Source organism: Camelina sativa, chromosome 12 (assembly GCF_030686135.1).
Source record: "Camelina sativa cultivar CO46 ecotype springtype chromosome 12, ASM3068613v1".
NCBI classification, from domain to species: domain Eukaryota; kingdom Viridiplantae; phylum Streptophyta; class Magnoliopsida; order Brassicales; family Brassicaceae; genus Camelina; species Camelina sativa.
The window spans coordinates 3,539,125-3,561,397 of NC_141891.1; the positions used below are offsets into that span (position 1 = coordinate 3,539,125).

Genomic DNA, 22,273 nt, shown 5'->3' on the forward strand with positions numbered 1-22,273 from the left:
AATGTGGTTATCTAATTATGTATTGGATGGATGTTTATATTGATGAGATCGTGATTGCCTGATCTTCAATGTTTCGACGGATATATATGTTTCACCAAAAATACATTGCCTTATCCAAAAGAAAACTCTTTACGATTCACGTTACGGAATTATGAAAACAAATGCATCCAATGAGTAGATCCTTACAGCCCCAAAGCAACAGTTTGTATTACAGTATTAATTATAGCTAATGAACCATGTCATCAGGACTTTAAGATAACCTAAAAATATATCAAAACATAAAAAAAGAAATTAAAGAATGTTGCCATGCATATGGCTTGTGGGTTTAGGATGACGATGCCAACATGTACGGCATTCGTTATCTCGCCAGCGCTCTTTTGTACGGCCTAACTTTAATAGAATATGAAAAAACAACGAATTTTAATAACGTTTGACTAAATTATTAAATTAGGAATCCATTTTATCAAAGATTGGAATCCTACAAGATGACACATCATGCGCCTTTCTAATTGAGTAGCGGGGTAGTCTATGAGAATAAAACAAAATTTAAAACTAATGTCTATTCGTTTGTATATTTGACTTTAATTAAATCTCACGAACATAAAAATTTACTAGACGTTATACTGTATTAATCTTACCCACAGAAATCCAAAGTTCCATAATATATGTATAGTTGGTAAATTAGTTCACAGTCTAATTTATGGAAACAAACTTAAAATACCAGTAAATTGCTTTCAAAATAACGTATAGTTAAAATTGAAGATATATATATATATATGAATAAGTGACCAACTAGGTCATTAATGTATAATAGAAGTATAAAAATTATTGATAAAAAGGATGTGAGAGTTGACCCGGTTGTATCGTTTGATATGTCCAAAAGGTCAGGAGAAGCGCGCTGGCCTAATTAGCAATTTACAAAGTACATACGTCACTTTTGTTTTATTAATACTCTTTTCGTTTACAAAAGTTCAAAATTAATATTAATGTAATTCATTATTTTAATATTTTTAAAACTAAAATAATGCAACCACTACAAGAAAACATTGTTGATTCCAACCAAATCTCCGACCGATTTATTAGTCAGTAAATTTTTCGACCAATTTCTAACCGTTAATTGACGGATATAAAATTCAGTTGTAAATCAGTCGGTAATTTCCAACCTTTTTAAATGATTGGAAATCAGTCGGTAAATTCCGACGAACATTCCGACTGATATATCGTAAGTATTTACCGACAGTTTTCCGACCAATTTTCTAACTGCTTTTAATTTTTGGTCGAGAATTGGTCAGTAATTTCCGCCCTTTCAAAACGATTGGAAATCGGTCGGTAATTTCCGATAAAATCTCCAACAAATATATCTGTCGGTTTTTACCAACCGTTTTCCGACCAAAATTATTCTAACAACCATAATTAAAGGCCACCCTCATCCACTCTATCTCTTCGTTCTTCATCTTCTCTGACCAAAATCTCTTTTTTTCTAACCAAAATCTTTCAAAGCAGATGAATCAATTGATGGTACTGAAGAGGAGGAAGACAAGTCTCGCACATCCAAGTCAGCTTAGGTTATTTTTTCTTCCATCATAGATTTCATAAGAACACCAATTTAATTATGGTTTTCAGTTTCATTTATTTTGATGCTCTACTCATGGAATCCAAATTAGAAACATTGATTTTAAAATCAAAATTAGGGTTTCAAAATGAATTAGATTTGTTTTTCCAAATCTATGGTTTAGTTTTTTTTTGTTTATAGAATCAAGAATTAGATTCTTGGGTCATGTACTCTCTTTTGTGATTTCAAGTGTTCTTTCTCTCTTATGCAGATTTGGTCATGAAGTCAAAACATGGAGAATTCAAGATAGTGACCATTTGTGAAACTCCATTGAAGAAAAAGGAAAAGAGTAAAGTAGATCCAAGAAGAAGATGAAGATGAAACTCAAGAGTAGATTAATGTTTTAATTTAACTAAGTGTATTATTTTAATTTCTTTTGTTGAGATTTCAAAACTATTTTTCTGGTTTTAATTGACAATTTGACTTATATATTTAGTCTTTCTAATTTTAATTTGATATAAAAATTCTAAATATCAATTATTAGCATCCATACGTTTTAATACTTTTGGTTGGAAAATATTTCGGTTGGAAAATCGTCGGTAATTTTGTTCTGACCACTTTTAAATCGTCAGAAAACTGTCAGAAATAACTGGCAGATTTCCGACCGTTTATTACCAACGAATTTCTAACTACCTTTTCGGTTGGAAATTTCTGACGGATTTCCAACCGAATAAATTTCCGACCAGCGATTTCCGACTGATTTACTGTCGTCGGTTAATGGTTAGAAATGCTTGTTTCCAACCATTTTTCAACTGATTTAACCGTCGGAAACTGCTATGTTTTCTTGTAGTGAACACAACTAAAAAAGTGGAGAGAACATTAACCATATCACCCATACCATTTACTACGTTGTAAGTTTGTAACATATAAAATAAAACGAATTTTGATAACGTTTACATGATCATCTGTAAGACGCTAACATGTCGTATCGTCGTCGCAAATAATCTCCATCGGTTATGGATAACAACACTTACAAGAAACGTTGCAGCGCGTATACAGTATAACTATGTCAATTCGGAAGTATCTCTTGTAAAGGTTGAACTGTATACACATTTAAAAAAAAAAAAACAAAAAAGAGTTTTTGAAGTCAATCTCTGATTTTCAGAGTTTGCTTAAGCGTTACTAAAACTTTGAAAGATCAATACTGTTTTGTTCAATAAGTAAGTATACTTATAGATTGATCTGTCAGGTTTTAATTGGTCTAATCTAGTTATTATACTCCAATTCTCTATTTTCTTCTTTCTTATGTACATATAGCTAATAGTCATATACTTAATTAGCAAGCTTTTGGCATATGTGGATACATGATTCTTCCTTTAATTAATTACATATTTGACAGCAGAAAATTAATAGGAATTAAATATTTGACGCGTCTAAACTTGTGGGCAATGACACAGCAGAACAAGAATCCCCATCGGTAAATTTTTGTTGATAACTTGAAACTTGAAACTCTTGTTAATATTCCCGAATAAATCAAATTAGTAGTTTAATCAAGATACTAATCACACCACGTCATGTGCCCTTTCAACTGAATATTGGGATAGTCCAGAGAGTTTTTTTTCAACTTTATTGATTAATTGTAAATTGTTATACGTTGTCACTGCCACCAATTGCCTTACAATTACACAAGCTATATTAAATTCTTAATTTACTATGTCAAATAATTCGGTTTCTCATTTAGTCGACACACAAATTACCTGTATTCTTTAATTCTAATTGGCGGCAACGATTCATTTTTAAATTATTTATTTTGGCAGGTAATCAAATATATATGATTAACAAAAAGATTCAATAACTTTTTTAAATGGTTATATATAATATAGAGTACAGATCAACCGCCTCTGAATTGAATTATTCTTCCTTAATGCCTAAAGATACAAGTCATCGGAATGAATATATATATTTAACCATGTGAAATACAAAACTATGCATTTATATATTCCTCAATAAGATTCACAAAAGGCTATAAAACTGGGGGTATATGCAATAAGCAAAGTCGTGTATCAAACTCTTTCATTTGTTTTATCATCTCTCCTCTTACATAACAAATCCAAAAAAAAAAGAAAAAACCAAAACACAAAAAAAAAAAAGATAAGAAAAATGGGATTTTGTTCGTGTATATCCTCAGGAGGATCAACTGATCGTAATCAGATTTATGAGATAACTGATTATGGACAAGAGAATGCAGTTTTATACTCTGACCACCATGATGTTCCTCAAGACTTTGGCTCTGTCTCTTCTTTAGCTGGAGGAAAGGGCTTGAACCAAGATGCTGCCATTCTCCACCTGGTACTCAAACTTTCTAATTCTTACAAGATATATAAAATCATTTTCGTCGTATTTATTAATAAATATATATATATATGTTTGCCACAACAAGTAGTTTGTTTTTGATGAAATGAAATGATAAATTTGTAGGGATATGGAACAGAAGAAGGAGCGTTATGTGGAGTGTTTGATGGGCATGGAGAGAAAGGTGAATTCGTAAGCAAGAACGTAAGGAACCAGTTGCCATCTATACTCTTAGGTCATATGAATAATCATTCAGTGACTAGAGACTGGAAACTCATTTGCGAAACTACGTGTTTGGAGATGGACAAAAGAATTCTTAAAGTTAAAAAGATTCATGATTGCTCTTCTTCTGGAACTACTGCTGTTCTCGCCGTTAAACATGTAAGTTAATCATATCTTTATAGTTTCTACGTACGGCTTCATATATATCATCATGCGATGTAAAATATAATTCATTTTTTTCGAAATTTTGTATTAATAAGAACAAAATATATTTGAACAGGGAAATCAAGTGATGGTGGCAAATCTTGGAGACTCAAGGGCTGTGATGATTGGAACAAGTGAGAATGAAGAAACCAAGGTGGTTCAGTTGACCAATGACTTGAAGCCAAGTGTGCCAAGTAAGTTATGGATAAAAAAAAAAGTGATGTTGTAAACAATGATACGTACCGGTTTCATTATTGTTAAACATTTTTGGGGTAATTGATTTTGCAGGCGAAGCGGATAGGATAAGGAAACGAAACGGAAGGGTGTTGGCTTTGGAGTCGGAACCTCACATTCTAAGAGTTTGGCTTCCAACTGAAAACCGGCCAGGCTTAGCCATGTCGCGGGCTTTTGGTGATTTCCTCCTTAAAAGCTACGGTGTCATTGCGACTCCACAAGTCTCTACGCATCAAATCACACCCCGCGACCAATTTCTACTCCTTGCTTCAGACGGGGTACGTAAATCTAAACCTAAACTAAAATCGTGGCAAACAAGTTTATATGAGTGACTATGTATGTTTTATTTTGGTTAAAAACAGAACCAAAGTCCATGTTCTGTTGTGGCCCAACCATTTAAGGCTTTTGTTAATTAATATCAAGTTAAACCCAAACAATAGGCCAGATTGAAAGTAAAGCCCAAGTTTAAAATAATAGTATATTATTAATTGGATGATCCAAGACTAATGAATTTTCTCTAATTTCTTCATGTGTAATAGGTGTGGGATGTACTTAGTAACGAAGAGGTAGCTACGGTGGTGATGAAGTCGGGAAATGAGGCAGGAGCGGCCAACGCGGTGGCAGAGGCGGCTACTAATGCGTGGATCCAGAAATATCCAACGGCTAAGATTGATGATATCTCAGTCGTTTGCCTCTCTATCAACAAAAAGCATTGTCCTCAGCCACAACTATGAATTAATAAAACCCAACTTGGTGAAAGAGAAAGCAAAGAATAATTAATGACACGACAGCTCACTCAATACTTTTATGTTTCGTAAGAGTGATCGTGACTGTGTGTATATATATAAATCTATGTATACCGTTGTAAGTAAAGTCGTGTGATTATTAGGAAAAAAAAAAGAAAGAAGAAAAAAAAAGATATTAATTAGGAATGGTGTGTCGTCGTCGTGTCGTGGGATAAAAGCAACAGAGACTGGAGACATTTTGGACACACGTCGCGGGAATCTAATGTGTAGTTTTATTGGACTGGCTCAGTTCAAGTTGATTCTGTCCTGTAATAGCAGCTCTATGCATTTGATAACAACATATACCAAAATGATATTGATTTTGTCCAATATCTTCTTCTTTGTCAAAACACTCTTTGCTAACAAATTATCTAACGACTCAATAATAGTATGACAAATCAAGTTCGTAGAAGAAAACTATAATAAGAGGCAGAAAGAAACAAAAGTCATATTGCCGAAGTATCCAAAACAAAGTATTCATTTTCTTTTGTTTTAAGGAACCTTTGCTAACAGATAAGACTTGAAACGAAAAGATTCCATATCTTATTGCCACACAAAATTTGGCATTTTTATCTCTGACATAATATATCCAAATTTTTTATTAAAACTAAGCCATATTTTGAAAAAAAATCTGAACATCATTAATAACTCGTTCATCTTGATATTGTTTTGAGGTTATTTATACACGTTTGACATGATTACCTATTTTTCTCCTTTTATTATACACGTTTGACATGATCACCTATTTTTCTCCTTTTACATGATTTCATTTCTATTCAAATAGTCTCCTCTTTTACTCATGAAATTTGTGAATAACAATGAAACAATTCAAAAATATGCCAATAATTGAATTATTACATGTCCTATTTTTTATATATATAACAAGATAATAAATAAATAAAATTATAAATAATTCACGAGCCAATGTTAGAAAAGGAAGAGTTCAGCACGCAATAGAAAATTTTCAAAATAAGGGTAAATGTGCAAATATAGCAATTTATAAAACTAAATTAATAAATATCCAAAAATAAATTAAGCTTGCGTGTTTTATTATATATACCAAACCAACCAACGTATTGTGTTCTCCAATCAGATACAAGATTCAACCACTCTTTAACTGAAAAAAAAAAAAAAAAAGAAGATTCCTATCAACATCACTCTCGTCATTCACCGGCTGATATCCAAAAACACCGGACCATAACCATGACACGTCTCTCCGTCGGCGTTCCTCTTCTCCTTCTCTTCCTTGCGCTGATCGCCGTCTCCGCCGCAAGAAACAGACCTGACGATATTATCAAACTCCCCTCGCAAGCTTCTCGGTTCTTCCGTCCTGCTCAAGACAACGACGATGATTCTAACGCCGGTACTAGGTGGGCTGTTTTAGTCGCCGGATCGAGCGGATATGATAATTACAGACATCAAGTACGTACTGTCTCTCGGATTCCTCTGTTTTCTTTTTTAGTAACCCTTGTTCTGTATTTTTGCAAGTAGTTTAGTTTAAGTTTGGCAGCTGATGAACTTAAGAGTTTTACAAACTTTTTTTCAGGCTGATGTATGCCATGCTTATCAACTTCTGAGGAAAGGTGGGTTGAAAGATGAGAATATTGTGGTATTCATGTATGATGATATTGCATACCATCACGCGAATCCAAGGCCTGGAACCCTTATCAACAGCCCTCATGGCAAAGATGTTTATCAAGGAGTTCCCAAGGTCTTTTTTCATTTCTTACTATCTTTTCGAGTTTTTAGTTATGTTGTTGTTGCTGTGAGTTTGTTTACTTGATTGGTTGTTGTGATTTTTCTCGTACGGCAGGATTACACTGGAGATGATGTTAATGTTGATAATTTATTTGCTGTCATCCTTGGAGACAAAACTGCTGTCAAAGGTGGAAGTGGCAAAGTTGTGGATAGTGGTCCAAATGATCATATCTTTATATTCTACACTGACCATGGTGGTCCTGGAATTTTAGGTGAGTTTATTAGTAAAACCCAGAGACTGGATGGGATATGGTTTAGACCACTGTTATTGATGCTTCTTTGTCTTTTATTTGCAGGCATGCCGACTTATCCTTACTTATATGCAAATGATCTCAACGATGTTCTGAAGAAGAAACATGCTTTAGGAACCTATAAAAGCTTGGTAAATCGCCACGGTTCCTCTGATATACTTTTGTTTTTCGTGTGACTTGTGAGTAATAATACTAATAGGCAAAACCTGTAGGTGTTTTATCTTGAAGCTTGTGAATCTGGAAGTATCTTTGAAGGGCTTCTTCCAGAGGGTTTGAACATCTATGCCACAACTGCATCAAACGCTGAAGAAAGCAGTTGGGGTACTTATTGCCCTGGAGATGAACCTAGTCCTCCACCCGAGTATGACACTTGTTTAGGTGACTTGTACAGTGTTGCTTGGATGGAAGATAGGTAAGCTAAAGAATCCCAACACACTAACTATAGTAGCAGTGTTCTATTTCTCATGTTTTATGAATCTCTACTGATTCTGATTTGTTTAAAATGCAACAGTGGTGTGCACAATTTACAAACTGAGACTCTGCAGCAGCAATATGAACTTGTAAGCTTCTATGGAAAGCCTGTTATGATGTAGATTAAGATTTCTCAGCTGTAAATTAGATTCTTAGCAAATAAGTGTGTCTCTGTGTGTTTCAGGTGAAAAGGAGGACTGCACCTACTGAGTACTCTTATGGTTCTCATGTCATGCAATATGGCGATGTAGGACTTAACAAGGATCTGCTAGACCTTTATATGGGAACAAACCCTGCCAATGAAAATTTCACCTTTGTGGACACGAATTCACTGAAGCCGCCTTCAAGAGTTACAAATCAGCGTGATGCAGATCTTGTCCATTTTTGGGAAAAGGTTATTTTTCCACTCTTGTTTGTATCTTTTGGATACTCAGTGGTTTCTTGGATTACTAATAAGTTCTTTTGCATGTTATTGTTTTCATGAAGTACCGAAAAGCACCAGAAGGTTCAGCTAGAAAAACAGAAGCTCAGAAGCAACTACTTGAAGTCATGTCTCACAGACTTCATGTTGACAATAGCGTGATGCTCGTTGGAAAAATCTTGTTTGGTATTTCGGATGGTCCTATAGTGCTAAACAAAGTACGTTCTGCTGGGAAACCGCTAGTTGATGACTGGAGCTGCCTCAAAAATATGGTAAATAAATACGTTACTTGCCCCTTAAAAGACTTTGTTATGTCAAACTTATCATCAGCCCTTATGGTTAGTATTGAAAAACGTATTGGTATAGTCATGGGATCACATCGATCATTATGTTCCATGGAAAAAATCTCATAGAGGTTGGTTGTGGATCCCAGCACTCTATAATTAGCCACTTGCGTGGCTAGATTATCTATAGAAATCACTTCATAAATCTGGGCCATACTGATTGTGACGCAGGACTCTGTTTACTCTTATCGTATGTTTATGAAAGACTGATCAAATTACAAACCTTCTCTGTGTTGTTTAGGTGAGAGCTTTTGAGAGGCACTGTGGATCGCTGTCTCAGTACGGTATGAAGCACATGAGGTCTTTTGCAAACATCTGCAACGCAGGGATCCAAATGGAGCAAATGGAGGAGGCAGCTTCACAGGCTTGTACCACAATCCCACCTGGTCCTTGGAGCTCGCTTCGCCGCGGATTCAGTGCATAAAACCATACACCCTCTTCGCATTTGTTTATACCACCAATCGTCATAGACAAAATATTCTTATGTCGATTAGTATACTGGTTCAATCCATTATCCTCTCTGTAAATGTCACTATCATTTCCCTCTTCAGTGTATAATTATTTCAAATTATCCATGTACCTTGTACAAATGCTTGTAGAACTAAAGTTAATGTATAGATTATTATACTATAGAAGGTTTGCTTATTATAATGTTCTTGCAAATTCTCAAACTTATGGATGATTTACTAACAGCCGAGGAAAAGAGAAAAAGAGAAATTTATTAGAACTTGAGTAATGATCATCTCATGGTTTTTACATACACAAGTGTGCAGTGAATCAGAAAATAGACAATAGACTTTACTTGGTGGTGACGCTGAAGCTTGCACGGAAGTTCGAAATCATTACGGGGCACTCACCCTTCTCATCATACTCTGTGAATTCCTCACCACTCGACAAATCAATCTCATCATATTTGGTCCCAGATTCCTGGTAAGGCCAAAAGAATTAGGTTCATGAGAGCTTATCAAAGACTACTGGAAACAAAGCTTGGAGTTCTTTGTCCAGACAATTGTTGTAGGGAATGAGAAAACTAAGTGAGAGAGTTACAACTTACAGCTTCAGCTTTCCAATATCCACCAAAACCGAAATCCACAGGTTCATAGCCACGACAGTCAAACACCATAAGAGGGACATGTTCTCCAGCCTCAGAATCTTCCAGAGTTAAAGGTCGACCTTTGCCCGGAATCATTGTCACATTCCCTTCCCTTCCACAGAACTTACACTAGAATAACTCATGGAGACAAAACCATCAAATTCTCAGTATTAAAAACATTGTGCAACAGAATAAGATAAGAAAGAAACGTTTCTTATGAGCAGAGAAACAGATCAAGTGATGCCAGAGATCATCCAAAACCACAAGTTGTATTAGACCGTTTGATATGCTACGATACAGGTCTAATCCCTAAAACCATGAGATGTTGCTACCAAACAACAGCCAATATTTGCTTTCTGGAATCTTGACATTAACTTCTATTCGAAAGCACAAAGAATGATCTCAAACATACTAAGAAGAGATCAAGAAAGAGGCGAGGCAGGATCGAAATTACCTTCTGAACAAGATGGCAAGTACCCCTCCCTCCCGGAGGAGTAAATGTCTCATTCAAAGTCACACATGTCTCTTTAGGAGTCACCTCTCCACATCTTTCACATTTCAACTAATATACAAGAAAAAGAAAAAAACATTATGTTAATATACAAAAGATGACTTGCTTTCGCACACACAATAAAGCAAAGACCAAGCAGGAGCAGTATTCATCCTTTCATATACCAAGTGTTAACATGCTCATCCTATTTTTGATCTTAAACACTTAAAAGAAACAAAAGCCCTAAGAATTATTTCCTTGAAAGACTCAATTCCATAGGAATCTGTGATTCAAAATGCGAAATCAAAACCCTAAGAAGCTCGACTAGTTCAATCCAATCATAGACCCAAACTAAAACGAGAGAAATCGAAGCAATAAAAAAGTAGTGGGAAGAGGTAAAGGGAACCTTGAAGAGGTAAGGGAAGTTGGGATCGTCGCAGCCACCGGAAGGCTGGAGATTAGTGAGACTGTCGAGATCAGCCGTGATTTTAAGCACATAGTTCACCATTCTTATTTCTTCTCTTCCTCCTTAATTCTTTTGCTTTCTTTTTGTGTTTGTTTCGTCGTCGTCGCTTTGTTCAGGGAAAGTAGAAAAATTATTGAAGACGACGGCCTTCTTCTTTTTCTTATTTATCAAAATGGCCCCTCAAAGAAAAAAAAAGTTCGATACCAAATCACACATTTGAAGAAAGCCCAATTCAAGTTTTTTTTATAAATTCTAAAGCAAAAGAGCCCAATACCTTTTTAGATCTAATTGTTTTATGCCCTATACAAGTTTTTTTCTATTTGGGGTCATTTGATATTTTATAGGTCTTTTTAGTAAATCACTTAAATCTTTGTTTTTCACATTGAAATCACAACAAAAATAAATAAAACAAAATAATAATGTCTAAAAAAGAAATGCATCAAAATCAAATATTGTAATGTATAAAGCAAAATCATAGCACTAAACACAACATTACTAAAAAAAAATGAACACCATCAGCAAACTGCAAACCTAGTAAGTGACAATCAAGAGAATTCAAACCATGATTAGTCAAGATTTATTCGTATGTCCAACCAAGATAGGAAAAAAAAAAAATCCAAAATACCAATGGAGAAAATCAGAAAATTCGATTAGATAAACTTCTTTTACGATATATAAAAAACACACGTTAAACATCCCCTATGGAATATATGTATAGGCTATACAGAAAAGCTTTCTCCAATGCTACGCTTTGTTCATTATTGTTGACACAAAGTGACACGAAAACAAGAAAGAAATGCAAAAAAAATGTAAAACTCGTGTGTGTGCGTGCGTGTAGTGGGAACGCACCAACACGCAACCTCTTGGAGGAATCGTCAACAACCAAACACGTTGAACAAAAAGTCAATCTAGTGTCTTGCCATTTGGCTTGATGTCGGTTTCGCGACACTGAGGGAAAGCCACACGTACATCTACGTTAGCTTCATCCTCAATCAATCCCGAACTCATATATTCTTGTCAAGTCCGTCATTTCTTCCGCATTATTGTCGTCATTATCCCTTTTTTTTGTTTTTCTAATCATGTATTTTATCATTAACCCGTGACAAGTACTATCTTCTTCATTCTCCAACACATAATATAAAGTTCGAAAACAAAATTATTATAAAAAAATAGTAATCTTGGTCCCACTATGATTAACCGTTAAACTATCACTTTCGCAATTCACTTCTTGTAGTTACTTTGACAAATTTTCATAATAATAAACTAGTTTTTTTTATTCTTCTTATGTTTGCATGTGACGCAAGATAGATATTTAAAAATATATGATACGTGAAGCCACTCGAAATATAAGCTACGTTGAAAATTAATTGTGAACCTTTTGACTTGTTAATATGGTTTATTGTTTATAGTGAAACCTTTGGCCCTTTAATTTATTTTCTACTGTCAACAAACAACAAGTTGATGCTTTATATGTTTTTCGTTTAGCAAATTAATTAAAGTGAAGAATTTTCTTTGTCTCGTAAAGGTTCTCTATACATATATATCTCAGATTATCCAAATTTCGCAAGATTTATTTTAAATATAGAAAAGTTACAGAAGAATCGCAATTAATGAAATAAAACCATCTCTATCTAATTAAAATATTACAATTTCATTTTAGCGTTAACATTGTTTACTGCGATGATGTAACTTAAAATCTGCATGAATTTGGGTTAACTTAATTAAAACGACATTATTGAAAGTTGCATGTCGTTTTGCAATCATAAAAATACATACATGTGGCAACACGAAAACGAGCTCATCAAACGTTGGAAAGATTGGAGGAACTCTTGAAGTCATTGAGGTTTGCGTTTGGGAGACGTGCGGATTAGAATTTGAATCCGGAGAAGGGGTTAAGATCTTCAAAATAAATGTGTACGTGAAGATCAATAAGTAAACATGCATATTCAATAAACTCTACGTGTTTCTGTGGACACAACTGTTTTTTACTAAATTATTCAAAGTTCCTTGGCGATTATATAAGTGTAATAGTCGATATGAACCATATGTGTAAATATTTTAAGCATATTTGATGCTCTTATATGTAAGCATAAAATCGCATCTCAATAAGACGTGAAAAAGGTCAGAAATCACATGACCATAGACATTAATCTCAAAATTAGCTTAACCAGAATGATGAAGTTGAGGAGATGCTTTATTTTTTATTTTTATTTTAAATTACATTAAATCGTTATGGATTTTAGGAAAATGGCAAGATACATCAAGATCAATCTATCCTTGTCTAAGAGACCACCTAGCTTAATTAGGAACCCTAAAGGAAACAAAATGCAAAGGAAAAAAGACAAAAAAAATCCGTGCTTCAAAACAATGAAGATGATAACATATGTATGTATCATGCGTGCTTCAAACCAAAACATAATAAGAACCAAGATTGAACTCAAAAGGCCAAATCTTGATCTTCTCTCTAGTTCCAAAACCCTAAAATCTCCTTTTGCACATAATCAGAATTTGTTGAGTCTCATCAAAAATTAATTTGTCAAAATAACGCTATCTCAAATTCTATTATACGATACACAATACAAAAATGTGAACTTTTGATGTCGTATTACGAAATAGAGACTCATATTGCAAAAAATAGATAATTCGTAGATATTTATTAGCATTTCCCCTTTTGTTGTTGTTGTTGAAATGAAGTTTTCAACAAAAAAGTAAGTGCAGCAGATCCCTTGAATTAACACTAACAACCAAACTAATAAAAGTCTAAAAAAGACTTTAATTAATTATAACTCAGTTTGGTGGTCTTAGAGCAGCACGTGTAATAAACTGATTCGCTAACAAAAAACAAAGAAAGTCTCACGTGTAACGCGAAAGCCTTTCTAAAAAAAAAAAAAAAAAAAATGTCACCACCATTTTTACCAAACTAAAGCGCGCCTCTCGCTTCCTTCTTCCTCTTCTTTGCTCCCTCTCTCTCTCTCTACAAACCCCCCCAACGCTATCTTCTCTCTCTCTCCTCTTCATCCTCCTCTCTGTATTATACAATACACACACAGAGAGCACCACACCATGTTCTAAGTTCTGTTTTCTTCTAATTTTTGAAAATTTTCGTAGAGAGACGTAACGGTTACATATGAATCCAATGTCTTCGTTGTTATTTTTTCTGTGAAACAAACAATGGATTCTCTCATCTCTAGAAGATGATTACGAATTCGATTTCAATGGTGAGATTCTTCTCTCTCTGTTTCGCCTTCTTCATTCTCGTTTCTTCAAATCCGAAATTTGTTAATTCGTGGGACGAGGCCGCGATTAGATTCGAACCGCCGACACCTTCTCCCTCGCCGGAGCCTTCACCGTCGCCGGAGTCTTCACCATCGCCGGCGCCTTCACCGGATGATGATGATGATGTATCCACGGTTTCATGTGTGGATGACCTAGGAGGTGTTGGCTCTTTAGATTCCACGTGTAAGCTCGTCGCTGATTTGAATCTCACGCGTGACCTAAACATCACCGGTAAAGGTAATCTCCACGTTTTGCCCGGCGTTAGATTGGTTTGTCGGTTTCCGGGATGTTCGATTACGGTTAGTATCTCTGGGAATTTCTCGTTGGCTGAGAATTCGTCGGTTATCGCCGGAACTTTTCGTCTCGCGGCGGATAACGCTGATTTTGGGGAAGGTTCGGCAGTGGATACCACTGGATTGGCTGGAGAACCTCCGCCTGGGACTAGCGGTACGCCGGAAGGTGTTGAAGGTGCCGGTGGTGGATACGGTGGGAGAGGTGCGTGTTGTTTGTCGGATACTACTACGAAGATTCCAGAAGATGTGTTTGGCGGTGATGTTTACGGTTGGGCGTCACTTGAGAAGCCGGAGATTTATGGTAGCAAAGGTGGTTCCACGAGTAATGAGGTTGATTACGGTGGAGGTGGCGGCGGAACGGTGGCGATTGAGATTTTAGGGTATATTAGTTTAAACGGCTGCGTTTTAGCTGATGGGGCCAGTGGTGGTGTTAAAGGTGGTGGTGGGTCCGGCGGCAGCATCTTCGTCTTGGCACATAAAATGTACTAATTTTTATTTATTTTTCTCTCTCTTTTTGTCTTTTTCACTCTTTCTTTTGTTCTTTAATTAATCAGCTAATTGTTTCTTTCTTTTATATGACTGAGTTTTGGTATCTTAAGGCTCTGCATTGGTTTCGTGGAGTTTAGAGAAAGTATTAAATAAGAGTTTTGACTCTTTTTTGGTTCCACATTTGGTGGTTGGTTGTAAATTGATTCAAAGTTCTTAGTTTGTTTAAGTTTAGGAAATAAAGTTGAATTGTGTGGCCCATGAATGAATTCTTAATTATTGCATTTGGCATCTACCTTTTTGATGCCATCGTATGTGTACAATTTGCTTTGCCAAATTTCAAAAAAAGAAAAGTTTTTTTTTGAGCTCTTCTTGGTTTCTGAAACTTTTGTTTTGGGTCATGCTACAGGGCAGGAAATGGTCGTTTAAGTGCATCTGGAGGTGATGGTTATGCTGGTGGAGGTGCTGGACGGGTATCCGTTCATATATACAGCCGCCATTCTGACCCAAAAATCTTTTTCCATGGTTAGCTTCAGTTTGGTCTTTTAACAACTCATCTTGATGGTCCCCTCTTTTGTTTAAGTATTTGTGATTGTGACAGTCCGATTCAAATTTACTCTTTGTAGGAGGTAGTAGTTTTGGTTGTCCAGAAAATGCTGGAGCTGCTGGAACTCTGTATGATGTTATTTCGGAGAGCTTAACTATCGACAACCACAATAAGACAACATTTACAGACACTCTTCTCCTGGAGTTCCCTAATCATCGCCTTTTCACCAATTTGTATATCCGAAATCGTGCAAAGGTTGCTGTTCCCTTGCGCTGGAGCCGTGTCCAGGTTTGTGATTTGTGAAAGTAGATATATGTTCTTGTTAATTTCTATGAACAAGTTTCATCCAGCGATACAAACTTTTTGTTTTTGTGAAGAAGTTATGTTTGTGTTGATGTTCTCATTTCAATGAGTCTTGATCTCTCTTCTATATTAATCGATTGACATATTATTTTCTCTGGCAGAAATATATGAAATGATGAGGTTCTATTACTAATTTTTTTTTTGAACCTTTAAGAATATTGTTGTAGGTCCTGACGAAATTTATACAATTTCCCGGTTTTACAGGTTCAAGGACTGATAAGTTTGTCAAATGGTGGAGAGTTGAACTTTGGTCTTCCACGTTATGCTTCTTCTGAATTTGAATTACTTGCTGAAGAACTCTTGATTAGTAATTCTGCTATCAAGGTATCCGATTAGTTTTAGAAAGATATATTTTTCTTCCTTCTACATACTATGTTAACCTCTATGATATGTATCAGGTTTACGGGGCTTTACGGATGACAGTAAAGGTGTTTCTGATGTTGAAGTCAAGAATGTTTATAGATGGCGGTGGTGTGACAATATTGGGAACTTCAATGCTCGAAATTAGTAATCTGTTGGTGCTTAAGGTATTCTAGTCAAATATTTATTATTGATTTCTTTGTCGTGTCGCTGAATTATAGACAAATCTGATGTCCTATTCTATGCTCGTTTCTTTATTTAGGATTCCTCCGTGATCCAATCCAATGGAAACCTCGGAGTACATGGGCAGGGTCTGTTGACTCTTACAGGCAGAGGAGATACAATTGAAGCACAGCGTCTGATTTTGTCTCTGTTTTATAGCATCCAGGTAAAAAAAATAAACTACATCATGCTTTTGTGACCTTTTTTTTGCCTTATATGGGCTGTTAGATGTGGAGGCTCAGATAGTTGTGGTTCTACTTGGTATGACTTGGTTTAGGGCTATTACTTTCATTTATGTCGGATTAAGTGTTTTGCTTTCCCTACTATCTTTAAGAGGGAAACAATAGAGCTCTTTTCTATATTCAGGACATTTGAGTTCAGACATAAGTGAGAACCAGTAGAAGACAAAAGGTTTTCCTGGCTAACAGTTATTTCTTTGATTCGTGAAGGTTGGAGTCGGAGCGGTTTTGCGTGGTCCTTTGCAGAATGCATCAACTGGTGGCCTGTAAGTTCTGAAGGTTCGAGCGATCCTTCCACAAAAGTATTTTTCTTAATATTTTGTTTTGTTGTACTGAGCCTCTAATATTTTGTGGTTGGTTTATTCAAAGTACCCCAAAGCTTTACTGTCAACGCCAAGATTGCCCTGTTGAACTACTACACCCGCCGGAGGACTGCAATGTCAATTCATCCCTTCCATTCACTCTTCAGGTGCTTATTTACGGAAATAATATATTACAAACGAAGGTGTTTTGCTGTTCTAACTAGTCTCTGTTGCAGATCTGCCGAGTTGAAGATATTACTGTTGAAGGTCTCATCAAAGGATCTGTAATCCAATTCCATCTGGCAAGAACGGTTATCGTTCGCTCTTCTGGAACAATATCCGCAGAAGGGATGGGTAAGCCACATACTTATTTAAGATGATTCTCCTGATTAGTCTTTGCTTTCTGTCTTTCATATATCTATCGTGAACCAGCTTTTAAGTGATTTGATTATGCACACAGGCTGCAAAGGTGGAGTTGGGGCAGGTAGGTTTCTGAGAAGCGGTATTGGGAGTGGTGGTGGACATGGTGGTAAAGGCGGAAACGGGTGTTACAATCATACTTGCATCGAGGGTGGAGATTCTTATGGAAATTCAGACCTACCATGTGAACTTGGCAGTGGAAGTGGAAATGAAGAGTCAACAGATTCAGTTGCTGGTGGAGGAATCATTGGTAAGATATGTTGACCATTTGGTATTTGGAATTTTCAACTTTCAGATAGTATCAACTTAATCCTCGATTTAACATGATTAATTTTGAAACTTCAATACGAGAAAAGTGAAGTAATCATTGACCTAATGTAGAGCTTACTATTTCTCATCTGGTGTCACCACCTGCTCACTATCTCTATTGAGAAGTGACTGGTTCACTTCGACCTGTTTCCTACCAAAATACCAATTGTTTCTGAAATTTATCACTTCCTAATAATCTTTTTCTACAAATTTGTGTAGTGTTTAGTTCAGTTCGACCTGTTTCCTGTAATATATCAACTGTCTCTAAAATGTAAGTCTTCCTAATAATTTGTTTTATACCAATTTGTGAAGTGATTGGTTCACTTGAGCACCCACTTTCAAGCCTGTCACTGGAAGGCTCGATAACAACTGATGGTGAAAGTCCCAGGAAGACGCTGAAAGGCCTAAGTAATTCAAGTCTAGGACCTGGTGGTGGTTCAGGTGGAACCGTACTTTTATTCTTGCGCACACTTGAGATAGGGAGGTCTGCTATTCTCTCTAGTGTTGGAGGAAATGGAAGCCTAAAGGGAGGTGGTGGGGGAAGTGGTGGAAGGATTCATTTTCACTGGTCAGACATTCCCACTGGTGATGTCTATCATCCCGTTGCCATAGTAAAGGGAAGAATTTATGTAAGGTTTGTTATAAGAAGTCCATACGCAACGACCTTTTATAATATATTATGATAACGTATTTGCGATTGCCATCTTGGAGAAACAATTAATTCTTTCTTTAGTTTATGTAAGCACTCTAGTTACTCTTCTTAATGTATTTCTAGAACTTAACATGTGATTCCAATAATGGTTTACAGTGGAGGGATGGGTATCATTGAAGATAACGTTGGAGGGAATGGAACTTTGACTGGCAAAGCTTGTCCAGAAGGGCTCTATGGTTTATTTTGCGAGGTAGTGTTGAACTTCTTCATGTGTTATTGTTTCTCTGCATCAAAACATGTTTCTAGTTTTCATGTACTCTCTACTAGGTTTTAGTAAAATGGTTTCAGGTAATATTACATTCTCTATTCTAACCAAACAATAGCAAGTATATCTAACACATAAAGTCAGACCTGCTTAGGCCAGAGATGTTTTGTGTCCTTTTTATTATCTGTTGATAAATGTATTTCATTATCTATTACATTTATGTAGTTCATCCTTTTTACGAGCTGTGGCTCTCCAACTTTATTAGTTTAACACAGCTTCAACTGTCGACCAATATTAAAAAGCATACTTCAACTATCTACACGTTTAAATATTCTACAGGAATGTCCATCTGGCACTTATAAAAATGTTACTGGATCTGATAAAGCTCTTTGTCATCTTTGTCCGGCTAATGAGCTTCCCCATCGTGCTGCATATGTCACTGTTCGAGGTACTTTTTTTTAATTGGAACATTGATCAGTTTATTGAGAAAATGATTTTTGCTGCAATGTGTTTCCCCTGTCTTTATTTATATTATCCGTACTGTATCTGATACACAAAATTTGTTGTGTTTACTTGTTTCTTGACAGGCGGTGTTGCAGAAACTCCTTGTCCATATAAATGCATTTCGGATAGATACCACATGCCACACTGTTATACTACGCTTGAAGAGCTTGTATACACATTTGGTGGTCCCTGGTTGTTTGGTGTTCTTTTAGTAGTTGTGCTCCTCCTACTTGCACTTGTTTTCAGTGTCGCCCGGATGAAATTTGTTAGTGGTGACGATTTACATGGGTCTGCCCCGACCCATCATGGCTCTCAGATTGATCACTCATTTCCATTCCTCGAGTCCTTGAACGAGGTTTGCTTAATCTTTATCCTTTATCTGAGTCTGGATGATTTTTTTTAAAGGGAGATGTCATGTGAATGGAACATAACAATAGATGCCAAGGTTTTGTTGTTGCTACTAGATGGTCCTCCTATTGACCGATAATTCTGAAATATCTCGCTGGAACTTATAGAAAGAAAGAATTTTTTTGAAATAGGTTACAAAAACATGATTATAAAACCTGTGTTTGCTATCTTAATTGAGTAGATTATATACAATTGTTGAAGTGCTCCTTTTATAGTTAATGTCTTGTAACATTAATATTGTATTTAATTTTTATCAGGTGATGGAGACGAGCAGGGTGGAGGAATCACAGGGTCACATGCATAGGATCTATTTCTTAGGTCCTAATACGTTCAGTGAACCTTGGCATCTTTCTCATACACCCCCAGAGGAAATAAAAGAGATTGTGTAAGTTAGTTATTTAGCTGTTAATTTTTACCTTTTGGTGATAATATGTTTGTGCTTGAACGTAGTTTTTGGAATACATTGTTTTAGCCTCTCCTAATTTGAATTTTCTCTAGGTACGAGGCTGCGTTTAATGGGTTTGTTGATGAGGTCAATGCTATAGCTGCATACCAGTGGTGGGAGGGTGCTATTTACATTATGCTTTCAGTTCTTGTCTATCCTCTTGCATGGTCATGGCAGCAATCACGCCGAAGGCTGAAATTTCAGAAACTTCGTGACTTTGTTCGATCAGAATATGACCATTCTTGTCTACGCTCTTGTCGTTCTAGAGCATTATATGAAGGGCTAAAGGTACATATTCACCTATTGAGCAATGCAGTCTACTTACTACCTTTAGAACATGGTATATATTAGCAAGACAGAGAAAAGGCCAATCATAGTTTCTGAAATTGGTGAGCAGTCATCATAGTTTTGATAGGATCTTAGTCGTGAGGTTGGAGCTTATATGTTTTTTGAAAAAGGTTCCATTTCATTGTTAAAAGATGGCAAAACAAAGGATTGCGATTCATTAAAATTTGTGATGTGCAGGTAGCTGCTACTCCTGATTTGATGTTAGGTCATCTAGATTTCTTCCTTGGTGGTGATGAAAAGAGAAGCGATCTTCCTCCTCCAGTTCATCGAAGACTTCCAATGCCTTTAATATTTGGAGGAGACGGAAGTTACATGGCCTATTACTCACTCCAAAGTGACGATATTCTGACCAGTCTTCTGAGCCAGGTCCGTTTTTTTTGTTTCATATAGACTGATCTATGTGGCCTGGTCTTTTACTTGCTTCACCTATATGGATTACTGTCATTGACTGCAATATCGTAATGAATTTATCCCCTTTTTATAGTTGGTTCCACCAACCACTTGGTACCGCTTTGTTGCTGGTCTGAACGCTCAGCTGCGTCTAGTTCAGCAAGGGAAATTGAGGTCCACGTTTCGCTCTGTTCTGAGATGGATTGAAACTCATGGAAACCCTGCTTTGAAAAGACATGGTGTACGTGTCGACCTAGCTAGGTTTCAGGCATTGTCTTCGTCGTCTTGCCAGTATGGAATCCTTGTTCACACCATTGTAGATGACGTGCCATCAGCAAGAAGCAGTCTTGATGAAACAGAACAGCAGCATCCATGGTAAGAAAGTTCACTTTGATTCTCTCTGCTGTTTATTTGCCAAGCACAGTACTGCGAAAGATCCAGACGTTCTTTAATTTTTTAATATGCAGGGGGACACAAATTGAGAACTCCTCTGATGATTTTAGGGAAAATTTGCATAGTATTCAACCCCTAAGAAGCGCAATCAACCACGTGAGGCATCGAGAGTGTGGAGAAATCATAGACATTGGAAGCTTACAATTTCTCAAAGAAGAAAAAGATGTCCTTTCCCTCATCTCCTTCTTGATTCATAACACAAAACCTGTTGGCCATCAGGTAAAGCCTCCCTACTACTTCGTCTTTGCTTCAAGCATGTTTGCCTCTTTTATCCCTATTTTGAAATCTGTAATTTTCCGTGTCGTTCGTAGGATCTGGTTGGTCTGGTTATCTCGGTTCTACTCCTAGGAGATCTAACTCTAATGTTACTCACGCTGCTCCAACTCTACTCGATATCTTTGCTGGATGTTTTTCTCGCTATGTTTATCTTACCTCTCAGCATCATTTTCACATTCCCTGCCGGGGTCAGCGCTTTGTTTAGCCACGGACCAAGGCGCTCTGCTGGTCGCACACGCGTTTATGCATTGTGGAACGTCACATCCTTGGTCAACGTCGTAAGTATTTATCTTGATATGCAAATGCTACATCTTAAAAGTCGCCTTGTCTAGTTTCTGCAACTTCCTCTTACATGAGTACAAATCCTTTTGGGCCTGGTGTGGTTTTGCAGGTTGTTGCGTTTGTGTGTGGATATGTTCACTATCATGGCTCATCCTCTGGGAAAAAAATCCCGTATCTCCAGCCATGGAACATCAGCATGTGAGAGAAGAAAACAAACTTCACTTTAAGTTCAAACCAAAAAACACATTCCTTTTTGCATCAGTAACTAACTTCTATTTCTTTTGCAGGGATGAGAACGAGTGGTGGATATTCCCAGTCGCTTTGTTTCTGTGCAAAGTCTTGCAATCCCAACTTGTAAACTGGCACGTTGCAAACCTCGAGATACAAGATTACTCCTTGTACAGTGATGATTCCGAGCTGTTCTGGCAGTCGTGAGACACAAACCAAACCATAATTTATACAAAACAAGGTGGAGGGAGCTCGTTTTTTTCAAAGGCGTCTTCTGGTTTGTGCACAAGCTGATTCAAAGATTTTTTCAGGTGAATATAGCTAACTCTTAGGAAAAGTAGGAAAAGAAAAGAATAATCCTGAAAACATGCTTTTATTTTGTTTCTCACGCCAAGATCCATCTTGTGTTCTTTTTGGTAACGTTGATGGATCTCTCGGATGATCCTGACTGGGATGTTGTTTTGTGATTTTAAATGATAAATGTCTTCACTACAAATATTCTCTTTTATTGGTTTGGTAATTGTATCGGTGCACTCTTGTTGTCTCTCTTCTTCCTACGTTA

The 22,273-nt window shown here is 36.4% G+C and overlaps 4 protein-coding genes across 6 annotated transcripts; 3 read left to right on the forward strand and 1 right to left on the reverse strand.

Annotated features, from left to right (window-relative positions):
* The first annotated feature begins 3,455 nt into the window (after positions 1-3,455).
* On the forward strand, positions 3,456-5,679 carry LOC104729969 (putative protein phosphatase 2C 61). The gene is made up of 5 exons (XM_010449013.3): positions 3,456-3,901; positions 4,031-4,285; positions 4,407-4,524; positions 4,619-4,842; positions 5,104-5,679. Exons 1-5 carry the CDS (start codon positions 3,713-3,715, stop codon positions 5,296-5,298), a joined length of 981 nt encoding a protein of 326 aa, XP_010447315.1. The 5' UTR covers positions 3,456-3,712; the 3' UTR covers positions 5,299-5,679.
* A 341-nt stretch (positions 5,680-6,020) lies between these two features.
* LOC104729970 (vacuolar-processing enzyme gamma-isozyme) lies at positions 6,021-9,242 on the forward strand. The gene is made up of 9 exons (XM_010449014.2): positions 6,021-6,771; positions 6,896-7,060; positions 7,163-7,319; positions 7,404-7,489; positions 7,571-7,770; positions 7,870-7,918; positions 8,014-8,223; positions 8,316-8,522; positions 8,836-9,242. Exons 1-9 carry the CDS (start codon positions 6,553-6,555, stop codon positions 9,016-9,018), a joined length of 1,476 nt encoding a protein of 491 aa, XP_010447316.1. The 5' UTR covers positions 6,021-6,552; the 3' UTR covers positions 9,019-9,242.
* Positions 9,243-9,295: 53 nt separating this feature from the next.
* On the reverse strand, positions 9,296-10,823 carry LOC109124547 (uncharacterized). The gene is made up of 4 exons (XM_010449015.3): positions 10,584-10,823; positions 10,142-10,249; positions 9,649-9,816; positions 9,296-9,521 (listed from the first exon to the last, which is right to left on the reverse strand). The coding sequence occupies exons 1-4, from the start codon at positions 10,683-10,685 to the stop codon at positions 9,393-9,395; spliced, it is 507 nt and encodes a 168-aa protein (XP_010447317.1). The 5' UTR covers positions 10,686-10,823; the 3' UTR covers positions 9,296-9,392.
* A 2,478-nt stretch (positions 10,824-13,301) lies between these two features.
* On the forward strand, positions 13,302-22,207 carry LOC104729972 (uncharacterized). 3 transcript variants are annotated; one of them, XR_015575021.1, is made up of 22 exons: positions 13,302-14,694; positions 15,108-15,223; positions 15,325-15,533; positions 15,813-15,932; positions 16,007-16,135; positions 16,231-16,356; positions 16,640-16,695; positions 16,799-16,898; positions 16,968-17,085; positions 17,192-17,401; positions 17,773-18,089; positions 18,269-18,362; positions 18,717-18,825; positions 18,965-19,236; positions 19,547-19,674; positions 19,788-20,022; positions 20,260-20,448; positions 20,567-20,847; positions 20,940-21,144; positions 21,237-21,479; positions 21,593-21,681; positions 21,771-22,207. XR_015575021.1 is itself a non-coding variant. In XM_010449016.3 (22 exons), the coding sequence occupies exons 1-22, from the start codon at positions 13,838-13,840 to the stop codon at positions 21,916-21,918; spliced, it is 4,356 nt and encodes a 1,451-aa protein (XP_010447318.1). In that variant the 5' UTR covers positions 13,302-13,837; the 3' UTR covers positions 21,919-22,207. The 3 variants fall into 3 exon arrangements, 2 of the variants coding, with proteins under 2 accessions (XP_010447318.1, XP_087335381.1); XM_010449016.3 differs by having other exon boundaries at positions 17,773-18,094; XM_087479255.1 differs by having other exon boundaries at positions 13,543-14,694; positions 16,640-16,708; positions 17,773-18,094.
* The last annotated feature ends 66 nt before the right edge of the window (positions 22,208-22,273 follow it).

Excerpts from the sequence above, each read along its gene's own strand:
- LOC104729972 (XM_010449016.3), top strand. The coding sequence starts at position 13,838 with ATGATTACGAATTCGATTTCAATGGTGAGATTCTTCTCTCTCTGTTTC. Across the intron at positions 14,695-15,107 it reads TTCGTCTTGGCACATAAAAT|GGCAGGAAATGGTCGTTTAA; the intron begins GTACTAATTTTT and ends GTCATGCTACAG. Across the intron at positions 17,086-17,191 it reads AATATCCGCAGAAGGGATGG|GCTGCAAAGGTGGAGTTGGG; the intron begins GTAAGCCACATA and ends TTATGCACACAG.
- LOC109124547 (XM_010449015.3), bottom strand. The coding sequence starts at position 10,685 with ATGGTGAACTATGTGCTTAAAATCACGGCTGATCTCGACAGTCTCACT. Across the intron at positions 9,817-10,141 it reads CTTGCCATCTTGTTCAGAAG|TGTAAGTTCTGTGGAAGGGA; the intron begins GTAATTTCGATC and ends GAGTTATTCTAG. Across the intron at positions 9,522-9,648 it reads GATATTGGAAAGCTGAAGCT|GAATCTGGGACCAAATATGA; the intron begins GTAAGTTGTAAC and ends TGGCCTTACCAG.
- LOC104729969 (XM_010449013.3), top strand. The coding sequence starts at position 3,713 with ATGGGATTTTGTTCGTGTATATCCTCAGGAGGATCAACTGATCGTAAT. Across the intron at positions 4,525-4,618 it reads CTTGAAGCCAAGTGTGCCAA|GCGAAGCGGATAGGATAAGG; the intron begins GTAAGTTATGGA and ends TTGATTTTGCAG. Across the intron at positions 4,843-5,103 it reads TACTCCTTGCTTCAGACGGG|GTGTGGGATGTACTTAGTAA; the intron begins GTACGTAAATCT and ends CATGTGTAATAG.
- LOC104729970 (XM_010449014.2), top strand. The coding sequence starts at position 6,553 with ATGACACGTCTCTCCGTCGGCGTTCCTCTTCTCCTTCTCTTCCTTGCG. Across the intron at positions 6,772-6,895 it reads ATGATAATTACAGACATCAA|GCTGATGTATGCCATGCTTA; the intron begins GTACGTACTGTC and ends ACTTTTTTTCAG. Across the intron at positions 7,320-7,403 it reads TGGTGGTCCTGGAATTTTAG|GCATGCCGACTTATCCTTAC; the intron begins GTGAGTTTATTA and ends TTTTATTTGCAG.